Source organism: Mustela putorius, unplaced genomic scaffold (genome assembly GCF_011764305.1).
Source record: "Mustela putorius furo isolate JIRA1106 unplaced genomic scaffold, ASM1176430v1.1 tig00000785_pilon_pilon_pilon, whole genome shotgun sequence".
In the NCBI taxonomy this organism is placed as follows: Eukaryota; Metazoa; Chordata; class Mammalia; order Carnivora; family Mustelidae; genus Mustela; species Mustela putorius.
The window spans coordinates 10,089,184-10,106,856 of record NW_025421480.1 but is presented as its reverse complement, the minus strand read 5'-3'; the positions used below and the strand labels follow the sequence as shown (position 1 = coordinate 10,106,856).

The 17,673-nt window shown below is 35.1% G+C and overlaps 1 protein-coding gene across 16 annotated transcripts in view; it reads right to left on the bottom strand.

Annotated features, from left to right (window-relative positions):
- The window catches only part of CDC42BPA (CDC42 binding protein kinase alpha), a 329,361-nt gene that overhangs the window by 41,050 nt on the left and 270,638 nt on the right, over positions 1-17,673 (bottom strand). For 4 of the 16 annotated variants that reach the window (XM_004756819.3, XM_004756821.3, XM_004756828.3 and 1 more), the window contains 3 exons: positions 17,591-17,629; positions 10,633-10,737; positions 6,738-6,821 (listed from right to left, as the gene is read on the bottom strand). The exons of 2 other annotated variants lie outside the window; for them this stretch is intronic. In XM_004756819.3, the coding sequence (XP_004756876.2) occupies positions 6,738-6,821; positions 10,633-10,737; positions 17,591-17,629 (228 nt within the window). The remainder of the gene's footprint in view (positions 1-6,737; positions 6,822-10,632; positions 10,738-17,590; positions 17,630-17,673) is intronic. 10 more of the 16 variants (XM_004756824.3, XM_004756827.3, XM_004756831.3 and 7 more) reach the window with 3 other exon arrangements.

Here is a 17,673-nt window from a genome sequence, read left to right as displayed (position 1 = left end):
TCTTTCCTTTCCTGTCTCGCTCAATTGTGAACCCATTCCCCACTGACCCTTCTTAGTCTGGGGCTGTGATCTGGAAGGGTGTTCTGACTATCCAGTTTTGAGGACTGTCGCATCTTCCCACCATCTTGCCTCCCTTGTCCTCGCCTGTAGGATGGTGTTTGCAAAATCCTCTCCGTTTCATCTGTTCTCGAGATGCCCAGCAGTGCATACTTGTGTTTTGGTGATTTTCTGGCTCTGGATTTTCATGAATCCCACTTTCTTTAGCAGAGTGTTTAATACCATGGTGAGGGGTGGTGATGGGGGGTCTTACAGATGACTTTTTTTTTTTCCTATCAGTTTGTATTTTGAAGTTTGTGGGAAAATCTTCTCATTTACTGTTCAGGTCTCATCTGTACATTTTTGTTTTTTTTAAGTTCCAATACTTCCCCAGTTGGTCCGTTTTTATGGAGATTCAGTGAGATTCAAAAACCATGCTGCCACAGAGACCAAGTTCCCAGAATCCTCTACCCTCCACTCACTGGGTTCTAGAGACTCACTGTCAAATATTTGTCATTAATATGTTCTAAAATTGTATTTAAAAAAATGGTACTGATTCACATTTCCATCCTATAATGTGTCACAGTATCCTGGTGATAACAAGGGTATGTATACCACAAATGTAAAGAGGTAGCTCATTATTACTTTATTCTGCTTTTCTCCAACTTCTCGTAAGTCTGACCAGCTTTTCACTCTCAGTCATTTTAAGTTTTCATTGGCCTATGCCTGGCTTTTGGCCATTTAACTATCACATGTTCATCCCCTTGTTTATAAAAGCTCTTGATGCATACAGATATTAACCCTCTGTCCTCTGTCCTGCATTTTCTCTATTATATTGTCTGAGAATGTGAATTAAAATATCCAATCTGCCTCTAACCTACTCTCCCAAGTTCTCAGTTCTTGTTGTGTATAGGTTAGGGCTCCTTTGTGAGGACCATCCACATTCATGATCATTCTTTATTATTCCCTTTATTAGCAGACAACGTCCTCTTTCGTGCCATTTGGTGTTTTACACCTTAAATTCCATATTACAGTACATAACTGTGATCTCTGCTTTCCTTTATTTTCTTCCCTTCCATCCACCTTTGCTTTCAGCCATGCAACTTCTCACTGGCTCTCACAGTAGGCTCCCTCTGGGGAGCCAGCCGCCACTTAGGAAGATTGCGGCTGTCATATGGACAGACCCTGAGCATCAGCTGCCTGTCATGGGAGCAAGCCATCCTGCACGCACAGCTGAACCTCCATACATTTGCAGCCTCGGCTCCCAGAGGACCACATCCACACAGCAGACCCTCTGCCAGAGTTCCCCACTGGAGCCCTTCTCAAATTCATACCCATGAAACTGAGCATAATAAAAATTTTCTAAGCCATTAGGATTTGAGGCAATTTATTGCAGCTAAGAGCACCAGGTCACCATGTTTTCCTTTCTTTTCTCTTTCCTGCCTTCATTCAACGAATAGCATTTCCTTATAAATATGACAGTTTACATGCTAGTTTTCTATTTATTCCTTTCAACTTAAGATTCAGACTTGTGCTTACTTTCCTTATCAAGTTACCAATATTTGTTTAAACATTTATATGCTACTACTATGTCAGGTACTGCTCTAAGGTGTTTATAAATATTAAGGTTCTTTAATACGCCAAAGATTCCAGTGAAATGAATACTATGATTGTACTCATTCCTGATGAGGAAATGGAAGCAAGGAAGAGTAACTTCCTCAAGTTCACACAGCTAATTTGTGACAGTAACTTAGAAGGCCCTGCTAGGAACCCACCACAATAACCTACTGTGCTATGCTGTCTCTGTAGCTTCTCCCCAGATGAGAAAATGCTTAAGCTCACCTCATCTGATCCTTACATTTAGCCTCCTCTGTGTTTGTATTTACATTAATTCTGGACAGCTTTGATTATGTATTTCCTTTCTCTTCAACTTTTGTAGAGTGAGGGTGCTTGTTTTTACAGACCATAGCACAGTGCTGTGAGATAATCACCTTACTTCCCAAGTCTCTCACAGTGGTCTCATAGCTTTCTATCTCCTTTTTTTTAAAAGATGCTATTTATTTATTTGAGATAGAGACAGTGAAAGAGAGCACGGGAGGGGAGAAGATCAGAGGGAGAAGCAAACTCCTCATGGAGCTGGGAGCCCGATGCGGGACTCGATCCGGGGACTCCAGGATCACGACCTGAGCCAAAGGCAGTCGCTTAACCAACTGAGCCACCCAGGCACCCTTTATATCTCCTTTTGATGGAGAATTTCCTCCAAGAATATTTACCCCCCCCCCCCAGTTTTACTGAGATATAACTGACATAAAATATATTAGTTTAAGGTATACCCCATCATGGCTTGATACATGCATATAATGCAAAATGATTACCAAGTTAACATCCATCACCTCAGATAGTTGTGATTTTTTTTCTTGTGAGGAGAATGTTTAAGATCTACTCTCTTAGCAAGTTTCAAGTCTCAAATATACAATATGGTGTTGTTAACTATAGTCACCATGTATTCCATTTGTCCACAGAACTTATCTTGTAACTGTAAGTGTGTACCTTTTCCCTCATCTTCCAACCCCACCCTCTAGCAACCAATACTCCATTTCTACAAGTTTGAATTTTTAAGATTGTATATATAAGTGAGGTCATTATAGTATTTGTCTTTCTCTTATTTAACATAATGCCCTCAAAGTCGATCCGTGTCATCACAATTTGCAAGATTTTCCTCTTTCTTATGGCCATATGATAGTCCGTTGTGTGTGTGTGTGTGTGTGTGTGTGTGTGTGTGTGCGCGCGCACGCGCATCACATTTTCTTCAACCATTCTCGGTCAGTGGATACAAGTTATTCTGCATCTTGACTAATGTAAATAATGCTGCACTGGACACGGGGGCACATATAATCTCTGAGATAGTAATTCTGTTTCCTTAAGGTATACACCCAGAAGTGGAGTTGTTGGATCATATAGTAGTTCTATTTTTAGTTGTGTGAGGAACCTCCATACTGTTTTCCACAGTGGCTGCACCAATTTATACTCCCACCCACAGGGCAGTAGAGTTCCCTTTTCTCCATATCCTCGCCAACACCTGGTTATCTCTTTGCCTTTTGGATGGCAGCCATTCTAACAGGTGTGAGGTGGGATCTCATTGTGGTTTTGATTTGCCTTTCCCTGATGATTAGTGATGGTGAGCGCCATTTTATGTATCTTTGGCCATTTTTTGGTATGTCTTCTTTGGAAAAATGTCTATTCTGATCCTCTGCCCATCTTTGAATTGGATGATGTGGCTGTTTTTTTGTCTTGTTTTGGGGCTATTGAGTTGTATCAGTTCTTCTGTATTTTGGATATTAATGCCTTACCAGACATGACTCACAGATATTTTCTCTCATTCCATAGGTTGCCTTTTCAACTTGTTAATGGTTTTCTTTGCTGTGCAGAAATTTTTTACTTTGACGTAATTCCACTTATTCATCTTTGCTTTTGTTTCATTGTCTTTGCTTTTGATATCAAATCCAAAAAGTCATTCCTAAGACCAATGTCAAGATTACCCACCATTTACTTCTAGGAGTTTTATGGTTTCCTATCTTAAGTTCAAGTCTTCAATCTGTTTTGAGTTGATTTTTGTGTATGGTGTGAGACAGTGGTCCAGTTTCATTCTTTTGAATGTGGATACCCAGTTTTCCCAGTGCCATTTATTGGAGGGACTACACTTTCCCTATTGTATATTTTTGATGCCTTTGTCATAAATTAATTGATCATATGTGTTTGCTGAACAGATACATCATATTTATTTCTGGCTTCTCTTTTCTGTTCTAGTGATCTATAGGTCTGTTTTTTTGCCAGTACCAGACTGTTTTGGTTACTACAGCTCTGTAATACAGTTTGAAATCAGGAAATGTGATGCCTCCAAATTTTTCTTTCTGAAGACTGCTTTGCCTATTTGAGGGGATTTTTGTGGTTCCACACAAATTTTTAGCATTGTTTTTTCTATTTCTGTGAAGAATGCTGCTGGAATTTTGAAAGGGACTGCACTGAATCTATAGATCGCTTCATGTAGTATAGACATTTTAACAATATCAATTCTTCCAATCTGTGAACATATAATACATTTCTTTAGTTTCTTTCATCAATGTCTTACAGTTTTCAGTGAACAGATCTTTTATCTCCTTGATTAAATTTATTCCTAGGTGTTTTATTCTTTTTGATGCAACTGTAAATGGGGCTATTATCTTAATTTCCCTTCCTGATAGTATGTTCTTAATGTATAAAAGAGTTTTTTCAGATAAGTTTTTAAAATAATAAATTTACTAAGTTCTTGTATACATGAAAATATTTCTAACTTACTCTCACAATTAAGTGATATTATAACTGAGTTAAAATTTTAAGGTTCAAAGTTCTTTTTCTTCAACACTTTGAACATTAATCTTAATTGTTTTCTTGCCTTTAGAGTTGTTGAGAACACTAAATTTACCAATTTAATTTTTCTTTACAGATAACTTTGTCTTTGAAAGTTTTTAGGATTTTCTCTTAATCTAGGATATCCTTAAATTTTACTATAACGTGTGTAAGTGTAAATTTTAAAAAATTATTCTCTTTAGCACATAATGATGTATTTCAATGAGGTTTTTCATCTTTAATTACTGGGAAATGTTAAGGGATTATTTCTTCAAGTGCTTCTATTTTTTTCTCTGCCCTTCCAAGTCCTACTACAGAGATACTGAAACTATTTCTGTCATGTGTTGTATCATCCACGTCATCTTCCACCCCAATAACTTGTTCTTCTCCTACATCTAGTTTGCTCATGCTGTTAAAGCCATCTGCTGAGTTCTTTATTCCAGCAGTTATATTTTCACATGAGCACTTGCAAATTATTTTTCTTCCTAGATGCCTTATGCCACTCCATGTGACCAATATACTTCCTTTAAAAAAAAAGTTTCATTCAGATACTTATTGTGCCTATTTTAAATTCATATTCTGGCCTCAGAATTTTGCTCTGTGTAGCCTAGATTATTCAGCTTGTTTTTCTTCTATGCCAGTTATACTTCTGTAACTTTTATTAGCTTTTCAGATGCACCAACCTCTCACTCTGCAGTTTATCCAGGCTTTCTGTTCTGGGAAGGGAGAACATTTGTTTTCCAGTTTCTAGAATTTCACTGCAGGAGCTTGAAATAAGCAACTAAATCTTCATGTTCTACCATAATCAATACTTCAGTGATAGTTATGTTGAATAGAATGAAAAAATAATTCACCTGAATTTTTCACTAAATGTTTCTCTTTCTCAGTAGTTTGTCAACTTCAATCTTAGATTCTTCTGAGTGGCCTCAACTTCTTTACAATGCATCCTCTAAGCACTACTCCTTACAATAGCAGACTTCAAAACACTGAATTTAGGAAGATGGAAACAAGGAGACCACAAAAAAGACAGCAAGTATAGAAGCAATAATTTCTATTCATTGGAAATTTCCATTTATTGTACTACCTACATGAACTAACTATGCCAGATAAGTAATACCAATCTGTGTCTTCTAGAACCCCAAACCTTCTCAAATTATGGTATAACTATGTGTTTGTTAACTGCATATCTAACATTAATAGTAGATATTGTTTAAAAGAAATACTTAGAAATGTGCAGATCTCCATGCAAATATTGACCCTTTAGCTTACTATTTGTGTGACATTTGGAAAGTTAACTTCTCTAAGCCTTAGTTTTCTGCTTTATGGAGACATATTAGATACCTTCAAACACTGTAGTAAGAATTGAATTAGAAACTTTTAGACACAGACAGAAATAATAGTGAGAGAAATAATAATATAGTAGATAGATAATGTCTGAACCATAGTCCTATTCAGTAAACTGTAGATACAATTATGATGCTGCTCTTTATATTATTTTTTAATTGATAATTTAGAGGTCTTTTAAAACATTTAATTCCATAAATATTTATATAAATACTTCAAGAATGATGTTAAGGCTATTTTCATGTAGATATAAAAATAAGAGTATAACCCCAAAGAACTAGCAAAACAAAAACCTAGCATTCTTTTGAACTTTGCAGGTCTGTAGTCTTTCTCCTGAATCCAACATGCATTTGAGTGCATGCTAATGCTGTGCTTATGGTCTATTCAAGTTGCACCTTCTTTCACTACTATGTATTCTGTGTTTTATATTTAAAATGGGAACAATTAGTAATGAAAAATTGTTTGGAATTTTGAAAAAATTGGTTTATCTGGTGATTTTATTTCTCCTTCAATTTGTTAGTGTCCAAAACTGATCTGAAAAAACCTTAAGAGCATAAAGCAAAAGGAGAATATACATTAAAAACAGTAATCTTTCAAAAGCTCAGAAATCATAAAAAAAGAAAAGGCAGAAAACTTCCAACTTGTCAGGCTTTTCCACTAATAAATAAAACTGACCAAACCAAACTATGCACTTCAATAAAGCCCCTCCATTTTCAATTTTTATAATTTGTAGATTAAAATTATTATTAAAAATAGACAAAAGATGGAAGAAAAACAGAACAAACTTTACATCACTCTTCCTACCTTTCTTAGCAGGGTTATTTCTGGTCATATAAGATTTACTTTTATGTTTGCAATTTTGAGGAAACCAATGGTAAAATCCACAGCAAATATAACCAGCAGAAGAAAACCACTATTCGTGTTTTTTTGTTTTTTCAGAACACATCATGCTTATATCTAAGATTGAGTACCTTAGCTGGAAAGCCAGTTGAACCAGGACATGCCTTTTTCCTTAAGGTTGGTGTGTGAACTGGAGGAGGAGTACTGTCTACAGTCTGAATCCAGAAGCAAAAAAGGAAATAAATGTCATGAAACACTCCATCTATTTCAAACATAACTAAAAATAAGTCAAAGTAAATAAAGCCAAGCAAGACATCGATAAGGCAAAAAATATCTCAATGAAGCTAAATTTCTCATAGTGTTGATAATTTAAATTTCAGCCTGAAATGTCTACAAATGAAATAGTTGTTCAAGTAGCAAAAAAAAAAAAAAAAAAAAAAAATTGTCTGGAAATTTAAAAAGAAATGATTCAGAAAAGAGAATCCACAGAAGAAAACAAAACACAGCATATAGCCCAAATAAAAATGAGGATATTAATTTTCAAGTTCATCTGAAAATGCCACATTCTTAAAAGTATTTTTTTTAAAGCAGGATTTATAATCAAAATATTTAAAGATTCTTTTAACTCCTAACTTCTATATACAGAATGCATGTTACATGTATAGAACAAAATTCAGTAGATTTGTGTGTGTTTATGTGTGTATGTAGAAAGAAAGAGAGAAAAGAGAGAGGGAGATTGATTAGTGGGATTTTGTGCAGAAATCAATTTCCAAAGAATGGAGTTAAACAATTTAGTATTATTGGAATTCAGGGCTTAATATGCAAATTTAAAAGTTAAAAGACATATCTTTAGATGATATTAATGTAAGATATTTCTTTCAATGAAAGGAAACACTGATTTTACTGGAAAAGAAACATAACTTAATTAGCAAAGTATTAAAAAAAAGGCACAAAGAATTACTTCATTTTTGGATGCTAATAAGCAAGCAAACAGGAGGAAAAAGCTAGCTTTGAATAAAGTTATAGAATAGTCTAAAATATCAAGAGAAAAATAGATGATCTCTCTTTGCCTTTGTTACTACATAAACAGAGTATTTTCTATGCCCTATAACCTTAAAATGGAAATGAATTGAGCTTCTCAGAGTTTTCTGCTTGTGAGTTTAGTTCTAATTTAAATTTACCTTTAAATAGCTTGAAAAAGTTTTGAATCCAATTTATAAATTAATGTTTAAAAAGGTAAACATGAGAGACAAAAGAAGAACACTGCAAAACTACATAAAAGTTAACAAAAAACAATCAATAGGAAACAAAACTGACATTATAATTTACAAAGAAAGCCCAAGAAAAGTTTAGGAAAAAAAGAGTGGAGTAAGGCTGTTGGACACAAGCTCAAGAGGGTTCATGAAGACCATAAGAATATATATTTGGAGAAGATTCCATTCCCTGTGGCAACAAAAACTTTAAGGTACCTAGGAACAAATGTAATAAGCAATATGAAGTAAATTCATAAAGAAATTAATAAAGCTTTATTGAAAGATATAAAAATATCTAAATGATATGTATACCATGTTCATAGGTGGAAAGAGCCGTTTACAAAGATGTCAATTTTCCTCAGATAAATCTATAAATTCAATTCAATTTCAATCAAAGGTCCTACATGGAACCTGACAAAGTGATTCTAAAAGTCATATATAAAACTAAAGGGTCAAAAAGAGAAAGAAAAAGAAAAAGGTGGGTGGGAGTGGCTGATTATACTAGGTCAATTATTTTAAGGTTATAATAATTAAGACAATGTGATTCTGATGCAGGAATAGACAAAAAGAACTGAAGAGAATAAAGAAACCTCAAACAGACCCATATACATAAATAGAGTCTTACAGATCAACGGGGGAAATATAGTAGAGTTGGTTGTTCATATGAGAAAAATAGATTTAGAACCCCATTTCATATAATATGTAACAATAAATTTCAGTTTAAGATCCTAAACATATAAAATAAAAAATTTTAAACTTTTAGAAGAAAGTATGGAAGAAAATTTATAAATGCTGCATATGCATAGGGAAGAACTGCTTTAGAAAGATATGAAAAACAGAAGTCATAAAGGAAATGACTGATATATATATATATATATATATATATATATATATAAGCCTACTTCAAAATAAACACTGTTGCAAGACCAAAAGACACCAAATAAAATTTTAAAATAAGCACAGACTGGAAGAAAATATTTGCAGTGCATATAGCCAGCTAAGGATTAGTATCTAGATTACATAAAGAACACTTACAAATATAGGAAAAATAATTCAATAGGACAACAGACAAAAGACATAAACAGGCAAACCACCAGTGCTCAATAAACATAAAAAGATGCTGAATACTTGAGATCAAGGAAATGCAAATTAAAAACAAAAGTGCCACTCCACACCCATCAAATTGGCTAAAGTTAATGTCTGACAGTACCAAGGATTGGTGAGGATGTGGGAAAATGGGGGAACTCTCACATATTGCTGGTGGGAGAGAAAATTGGTCCAACCACTGTAGAAAATAATTTGGCAAGATCTAGTTAAAGTTGAAAATGCATACACCACGCAACCCAATAATTCAGCTTCCCAGTATATGCTAAACAAACCGCATATCTGCAAAAGCAGATACTAGGATGTTCACTTCAGCACTGATTGTAATAAGAAAAATTGAAAACAACCTAAACATCTAACACTAGGAAAATACATAAATGGTTGTGGTATATTCATACAATGAACTATTATGTAACAGTTATAATGAATCAACTAAAGGGACATGTATCTAGATGAGTAAAGCTCAAAAGCATAATGAAAAAAATGAAGATTTATGTTTGTGTAAAACAAATGTAAAACAAACATTTTCATACATTGTTTATGGATATAAATGAAGTGAAATGTAAAACCAAGGAGAAGATGCACATCAGTTTCAGGGTTTTTAGATAAGTCTGAGAAAGGAGAGAGGGGAACGGTATAGGAAAGGGGGTTCCAACTCTGAAATATTCTCTCTCTGAAAACAAATTTGAAAAGGACAGGGCAAAATGTTCACATCTGTTAAATCTGTGGGTGAGTTACATGTGTATTTAATAACCTCTGTATGCATGAGATATTTCAGCATTAAAAGATGTATAAACTTGAAATATTAAAACAATGATTTAAAAAAAAGCAGAGACTCATCAACTTAACTAGTCTGAGGTAGTCTGTCACAGGGTTGTAAAAAATCAAGTCAGAATCTAACTACAAATCACACTTCAGACAGCTTTCCAAAGTGGACTAACTGCTTCTCTTGGAACACGAGACATAGCTCTAGAGATAATTCAGGAAACAAAGGGGCTGTGTCCGAACTGTGAGCTGAGTGAAGAATCTGAATTGCATCTTGAGGCAGGAGGGCTTCCCTGAGGCATGACACACGCTTTTGACTTGGTGAGGAAAGGACCTCTGTTGAGCAAACTGGCCGACTGGCTGTTTGAAACCAGTGACTAACAGGAGGTACAAAACAACACTGTTTTTGTACTATCAAAAGACACGATACAGTTGAATGCCTCTTGCTGACTGAGCAGTTAGAATAAAGTATTCAGTGGCCAGCAGTGGCAATTTTCATTTTAAGCTGTACTTACAAAGTAACAGTTGTGTAGAAGACCTTACTAGATTTACTGAGAATGGCACCTGAAACGGCCAGGTGCCTACCAAGTTTATATCCGACAATTCCAAAAGTGAGATAACCCTTCTTTCTGTTCTGCATAGTCCTCTACTTAAAATAAAGACTACCTTTATAAGTAAATAAGTATTTGTCTATTTTAGGTTGAATCTGGAGGGGGCATCTTTCGACTTTGGTTTCAGAGTCCTATTTACATTATCAGTCAAATGCAATGATCTCCAATATATTGTGACTTATTATATAATACATTTGATTAAAAGAAGAGTCAGATTTCACTTGTTTTTTTGCAATTCCCTCTTTCCTGACACAAGTGAACAGTTGGGGAGCAAGACTGCTCCAATGAGGCACCTTAACTGGCTCAGCTTCACTAGAAGTGGAAGGAGATGTGGACCTTGACTGGATGTTAACCTTGACGTTCGGATTCCGTACATATGTGTTCTCAACGGGATCGGTCTAGGAAGATAAGTTGGGAAAAACAAAAACCCAAGAAATCACTTTCAAACAATGTGCAGCTCTTAGCAAACTTCTGTAAGGCATGATCATGATAACATTCCTTGAGAAGAAGAAAGCAAACTTCAGTTTGAAATTCACCTTTGGGATGTGTCATTACACAAAAGCATAACCATGAGCTTTAATGTAAACAAAGATAAAGATAACAGTTAAGAGAATGCTCCCATCTTCACTGCCAGTCTCTGACTTCGAGCACTGTCTCTACTACACGTTCTTGGCTTGCATTCCACAAACGTAACCATATGTGTGAATTAAGTGCCGAGTACTTAACAGAGTATGTGCTGCAGGTTAGAGATAATTTTGTCCTTCATAAGAAGAAAATTTGGTCATCTACCAGGCATTACTTCAAAGTAAAAGAAACTAATTTGTCCGTTTTGTGTTGGCTGGGGCAACACTGCCTTTTTATTCTGCAGCAGTAGAAATAGCAGCACTTATATTCAGCTGCATCCTTTTAACCAAGTATTTTTAGAAACTCAAAACGCTTGGGGTTAAAATTTAGCATTAAAGATCTTATGGAGCATACTGATCGATGATACATTCAGCTTGGCAATTTTCAAAATTATCAGGATTGCATTTTTGAAATGAAAGGCAATGAAAGCAATTTCAAAAAGAGGTTGGGGAATTTGTTTCAGCTGTATTGTATGGCAAGAACAACGCTTAGATCGTAAGTTACTATTCAATAAGAACAATCAGCTTAAGGATTTTAAGTAGGTACTTAAAACATTTTTTTTTTCTTTTCCTTTACTATTATAATGGTTACTCTTGTAGGGACTGGCTAGTGGGCTGGCTAACACTGCAGGAGTCCTCTGCTGGGCACAGGCAGGTTTTCTGGCAAACCACAAGGCAAGGATTTGGTGGTGATGACTCACATGGCTCCCAACAAGGCCTTAAACCTTTAGTTACTGTGCTCAGGAGAAGTGGGGAGAAGGTCTCCAGGAGGACATCTAAGGAACTTGGAGCAGCAGCCATGTACCATCAGCTAGGAAGATATTTGAATATTTTAAAAACTGGAACACTTGAGCTGAAGCATACTAGCTGTATGTCAGCTCTGAAGTGTGCAATGTGACTGATTTCATAAAACGAATATAGCTTATGAAGTGGGAGAACCAGGCCTGAATCCCACTCCTTGACTTCAAATCCAGTCTTTTTTTTGTGGTACCTGAGGCATCTCCACAGTAAAGGTACTCAAAGCAACTTAACAGTCATTGAGAATGAGTTACATGATCTCTTTTCCTGACAGGGAACTCTGACCAGGAACAGGAGAGTGAAAGCAAGATGATGAGCCTCAAGACAAGTTTTGCCTAGTTCACAATGTTATGCAGGACAGTCATGGAGAAGGTACTTCTTTTAAATTATTAATGTGGAATAGAAATCTGGGTTGGAGATTAGGCAGAAAGATCCTATTTTCTAGAAATCTCCTCCTTCTAAGTTTCCATACCATTACATAAATTGCCAGCTGAATAAGAATCCATGGGGGAGGGGTTGTTAAAATGGAATTGATAAGCAAAGCAGTCCTGATGCATTTTACACCAGTAAGAACCTAAAATGACCTCATATAATCAAGTTAAGTTGCTCCTCAAGTTTTAAGGAAGGGTCCAAGTTGGGGATTTGTTAAATGCAAAAACGGGGTCATTTTAGTAAAATTTAAGTTTCTGACATATCACACAATGTAGCCTGTAGCCTGAGCAAAAGAGGTAAAAGCACAAGTTTCTGTGCAAAGGATAATGCTGTGAATGAGACTGGACAGTTAATATTGTGGCTTTCTGCCTCCAAGTCCAGTTACTTTAAAGACGCCTCAAAAATGAGAAAGGCAGGAGTACCCGCTGACAATTGAAAGCAGGTCTGCTCTGTGAGCCCCGTGAATATACACGGGCCAGAGGCGAGCACATGGTTTGATTACCTCTTCCTGTGCAGACATTAGAACACGCTGCCTTAAGGCATTTTGTCAGCACGCCCCCTGCTGGGACCTGTACACTACAGAAACCATCTCCCCTAAACATCCACCCACCACCCACTCCCTCCCCATAGCTGGTCCTTCAAACATTCACCATCATGTTTCATAACCCTGTGAAAATTGTGACATGATGACAGTATGATACTGAACAAAGGAAAAAATACACCATCAAAGTTTAATCCTTGGTTACAGAAATTAGTGAGTCTTAAAGAACTCTCGAGGCTTTAAATACATACCTCTTGGCCCTTCTTTAGAATTATTGTCATTTATAAAAAGTCTGTAGCTCCTAACAAGTTTTTAACTCATAAATAAAAAAGAAAATAGAAATGAGCATAAATTTTAAAATGATTTTCTTAGCTGAATGAGGTAAAACTGGTTATTCAAAAGAGGAAACACTTAGATTTAAAAACTATTCCATTACTAACTCTAATAAAACAGAATAATGAAAATTAGCATACCAGCTTTTTGGAACTCTAAGTTCTTAAAATAAATTCCAGAGATTAAACAAAATCAGGTAGTTTTTGTTAAAACAAATTAAAAATTAGTAAAAATATTTTAGTAATATTTTGAGATGGTGTTGAGTATATTTAAAAAGTTGAACTATGCCATTTATAATGATACTGATTTTTTAAAAAACCGTGAATGTTTAAAAGTTTTAAAATTACCACTTTATTTTTCAAAAGTATGTTTCTTAGAAATACAAGGAACAAAGTTTGGTAAAGATGAATAAAACTCATGGCAATAACGTTTTGAATATTAAACTAAAATTTTTTTTTTCTCACATCTTCTAACAGCTATAAGAAGCTACCTGTAGATTAATAGATTTATGTATTTCATTTCCTTTCTGAATTACTGCCAGTGTTAAGGATATCTCAAAAGAGATTTAACAGGAAGAGTAAGAAAAATATAAATATAATACCACTTCCTTATTTTCTATTTTGAAGTGTTAATTACCATCAGCGTGCTTTTTTCAAGCTGTTACAAATTTTATCTATAATCAAATGCTTATTCATATATTTTTAACTAAGGACTTATCCTATCCACTAAAAAGCAATTGATTTTACTGAATTTTCAGAATACTCAATAACTATAAGCCAGACTTTTCAGACAGCCTAAGGTTAATTTGATGATTGGTAATGATTCAGATATAACATGGCAGCAAAGCATCTTATTATTAGCACATCAATTATATTTACCTTCCGAACTTTTACCACCATCCTTCTGAACTTCTATCATGGTTATAATACAATCATTAATAATATACTTAAACCATGGAAGTTAAATTCTTTGTGTTTTGAAAACTGTATAGCACTAAACGTAAGCAATGACTTGAATTAATGAAGCAGGAAAAGCTGACAAACATGATCTACATCTATAGCAGAGATATCACAATTCAGTAATTGCATTTATGATCATAAAAAAATGATAAAAAGGAGAAAATAGTGAAAAACAATACATAGCTAACATTAACTGGACAGTACCTTCTGACAGTATCTGGAGAAGTTCTTGGAAACAAATATTGGGCCAGACAGTGGCTGGCCCACTGAGTACTGAGTACCACTTAACTGAACAGTATAAGCAATCCACTGCAATCTACTGAGAAAGATAAGAATTACATCTTTACCTAAATGTGATTTTCCCCTAGTTTTTGGTTAACTAATTCATTTTCCAAGTAAACCTACTTCAAGGAGTTATTCTGATGAACAGACATTAGAAACATCTACTACACCCCAACATCATTTTTACCAACCACCCTACTCTTTGGGCAAAAAAAAAAAAAAAAAAGTATCAGCAGTATTATCCACAATGCAGAACGCTGTCATGTAGAAAGTCCATAATGTTTCTTGAATCTATTTAGAATTTCCCTATTGAGTAATCCACAAAATTTATTTTTAGACTAGTGCAATGAAATAGAATAGTTTCTTTCCCCCAGGATCAGATTGGATTTTTAGGTGAAATCCTCAAATTATGCAGTATGGTTTTCTGATAAATAATAAAAACAACTAAAACAACTCATCTTGAGTTGGGCCTTTTCTACTCCAAAAATAATTACAGATTTGAATATAAGCAAAACATTCTCATAAGAAACCTGGTTTTAAAGTAAAAGATACCAAGATTTGATACAAATTAGATACAGAGTTTTTAAAAAAGCTGACATCTAACGTGTTGTTTTGTATTTGTAAATATAAAATTCTAAGTTAATAGAAAAAATACAATGATCATCAATTATCTTTAGCTTTAGCTAGAAATATTTTGGAAACAAAGTGGCAAGTAGTCCAGTTTTTTTGTACTCAGAAACACTTTATAACCTCAAACTTTAGACTAATATAATTTTTCAGTTAATTGAGCTTATGATAAAAAACAGTATTATGGAAATGCCATATCATGTGGAAAACTGAGAATCTAGTATTTTATTGCCCTAAAGCAAAGAATAAATAAATCACTGGAGGTTACAACTAGCAAGTGCAATCTTGCTAATTACAAATAATATAGACTGTGACTCTTTCTGAAAATTTCTCCTTATTTTCAATATATCGACTTGAAAATCTACTCTGGAAAATTTACAAATGTTCTCAGAAAACAAAAGAAAGTTAAGTTACATGTTAGCTATGTATAATCTCTCTTCCAAATTCCAAAGGAGTAACCTAAAATGAGACATTCAATGTTTCTAACTATTAATGAAAACACTGTGGACCCTTCCATAACCACTTACATTCAGGCATTAATATTAATAACGAATCTTTCTCAGGCTATGCCTAACTGGGTAACACACTTAAAAAGAATGTAAGTATTCAAACTGTAGATGGAAACTCATAGCAGACTAGAAATAAAACACATTGAACCTTGAACAGTGATACCTCACTTGTAGGCCATGTAGGAATCGTAAGAATTTCAAGTTTATAAAAGTATTACCTACTGCATGTCTGAAAGCAGCATATAACATAATTGTATGTCACTGCTGGAGTCAAGGCCACCATTGGGAATGGTAACTGCCTGTGTCCTACAGCCTGCTGCCTCCCAGGACCTGGGACATGCTTCTCTGTGCCTGCTGAAGAGTCAGTGATTTTTCCCTCGGCTCCACCAGAGACATCACCACTCTTCACAGGTGGTTTTTTAATTTGTCAGATACATAACCAATGAGCTTTCCAGCAAGCCGGGAAAACAGGTTATCAAGCCTACCATCTGCATTTAAGAAAAACACATATACGTCAAAAGGCTCTAGTTAAGTGAGGCTTATTCATATCCTACAGAATGGAGATATAGACTGAACAGTATTTCCATCAAAAATTTTTCCTTGTATCAAGATTCACAGAAGTGCTTTGGCAGGCCAAGGCCCCTAGAAGTCTGCAAAGCAGGTGAGATATAACTCTACTTCACCAGAAAAAAGAAAATCTCTCTGAATTATAACCACATTAAAAAGAACTTATTAAAAACTCAGTCAATTCACAGGCTGATGATTTGAACCCTAATATAATTGGGCACACAAAGTTTTGGTCTTCCTTTCTGGAGGTTATAGGGTACACTTAACACATACTCAGAATACAAGTGCCCAATGGTTTTAACTAAATATCTAAGTATCAGAAGAATTAAAAAAAAATCAGTTGAACCAGTAGTCTTAAGAAACGTCATTAATCAATGAGATAGTTCTACTGGTCAAACCACTGGTATCTGACCTGCTTACTCATTATTAAACAGTGGTTTGGAAAAACATGCTAAGTAAGGATTCATCACGTTTACTGGGCATCAATGCACCCGGACATCTGAAAGATAAGAACACCGGAAGCAGTCTGCCTACGGCTTCCCAGGCTCTCTGCAAACCAGAGAATTCCACCATTTAGCACCTTTCCAATAGTGTTGATAGGAATTAACACTATTGATCAAGGTGTTGATCAATAGCAGTGGTTCTGAAACTGACAGGTGAAAGTTCAAAAGCTTGTCTCTATCACAGATGTTTCTTTTTCATGTTACTATTTTATGTTGCTGGTGAAAACCAGAGCTGACAATGTCAGCGAACCCCCTGCTTCTCCACTAGGGGGTGTGTATGTTGTGTATATTGATGTTGGGGTGGATGGATGCTGGGTATGTGAGGAATCTTGCAGGATACAGACAGTGGCTGGCCCCCTTAGTACTGAGAAATACTGGGCCAGCATCAGCATAGGATGTTGCTTATAGCTTGTTATCAATATATACAGTGTCAAAATATCTTTAAAAATCTTGGAAACACCTTAGAGTATAAACGATTTGTTATTAATATTATTGCCTCAAATCTATAAATATATTTAGGGATATTCCTCTGAACCACATCAAATAATCTATCAAAGTTTTCTGCAGAACTGATTTACTAAAAATTATAATCAGTAAGATCTGTAAGTTGCCCCAAATTCTTTTGAATTCTATATAATATGTATCATCAATGTCTTTTTCCCACATAATTAAAATCTGTAGGAAATCTTTACATATCTGCTTATATCAGATTCTTATTTAGAAATTCATTTATACTTTGTAGATGATGAATTTGGAAAGCATATATTAGGATCACTTTTTTCCCCCAGTAAAGATTAAAAAGACATCTTATAATTTTATAGTAGTTTGGCTACTGAAATTTATATGAACATTCCTAAAGCTTTACGGCCAAAGCCAAAAAAAAAAAAAAAAGAAAGAAAAAGAAAAAAGAAAATGCAGAAAGGCAGCGTAGCGATAGCGGGAGCAGCCGCACACAGCATGCAGTAAGGGCGGGAGTCTGCCACGGAGACGTTAGCGTGTTCCGCAACCACAGGCACGAAGGGAAGGGGACAGGGTGGAGGGCATGGGGTGGGAACACACAGTGCAGTAGTTTCTTACACGTCTGCCTTTGCTAGCTGGAGTACAGGACGGAGAGCGCTTCAACAAAGAAAGGAGAATACGACACGTTACAAATACTCACA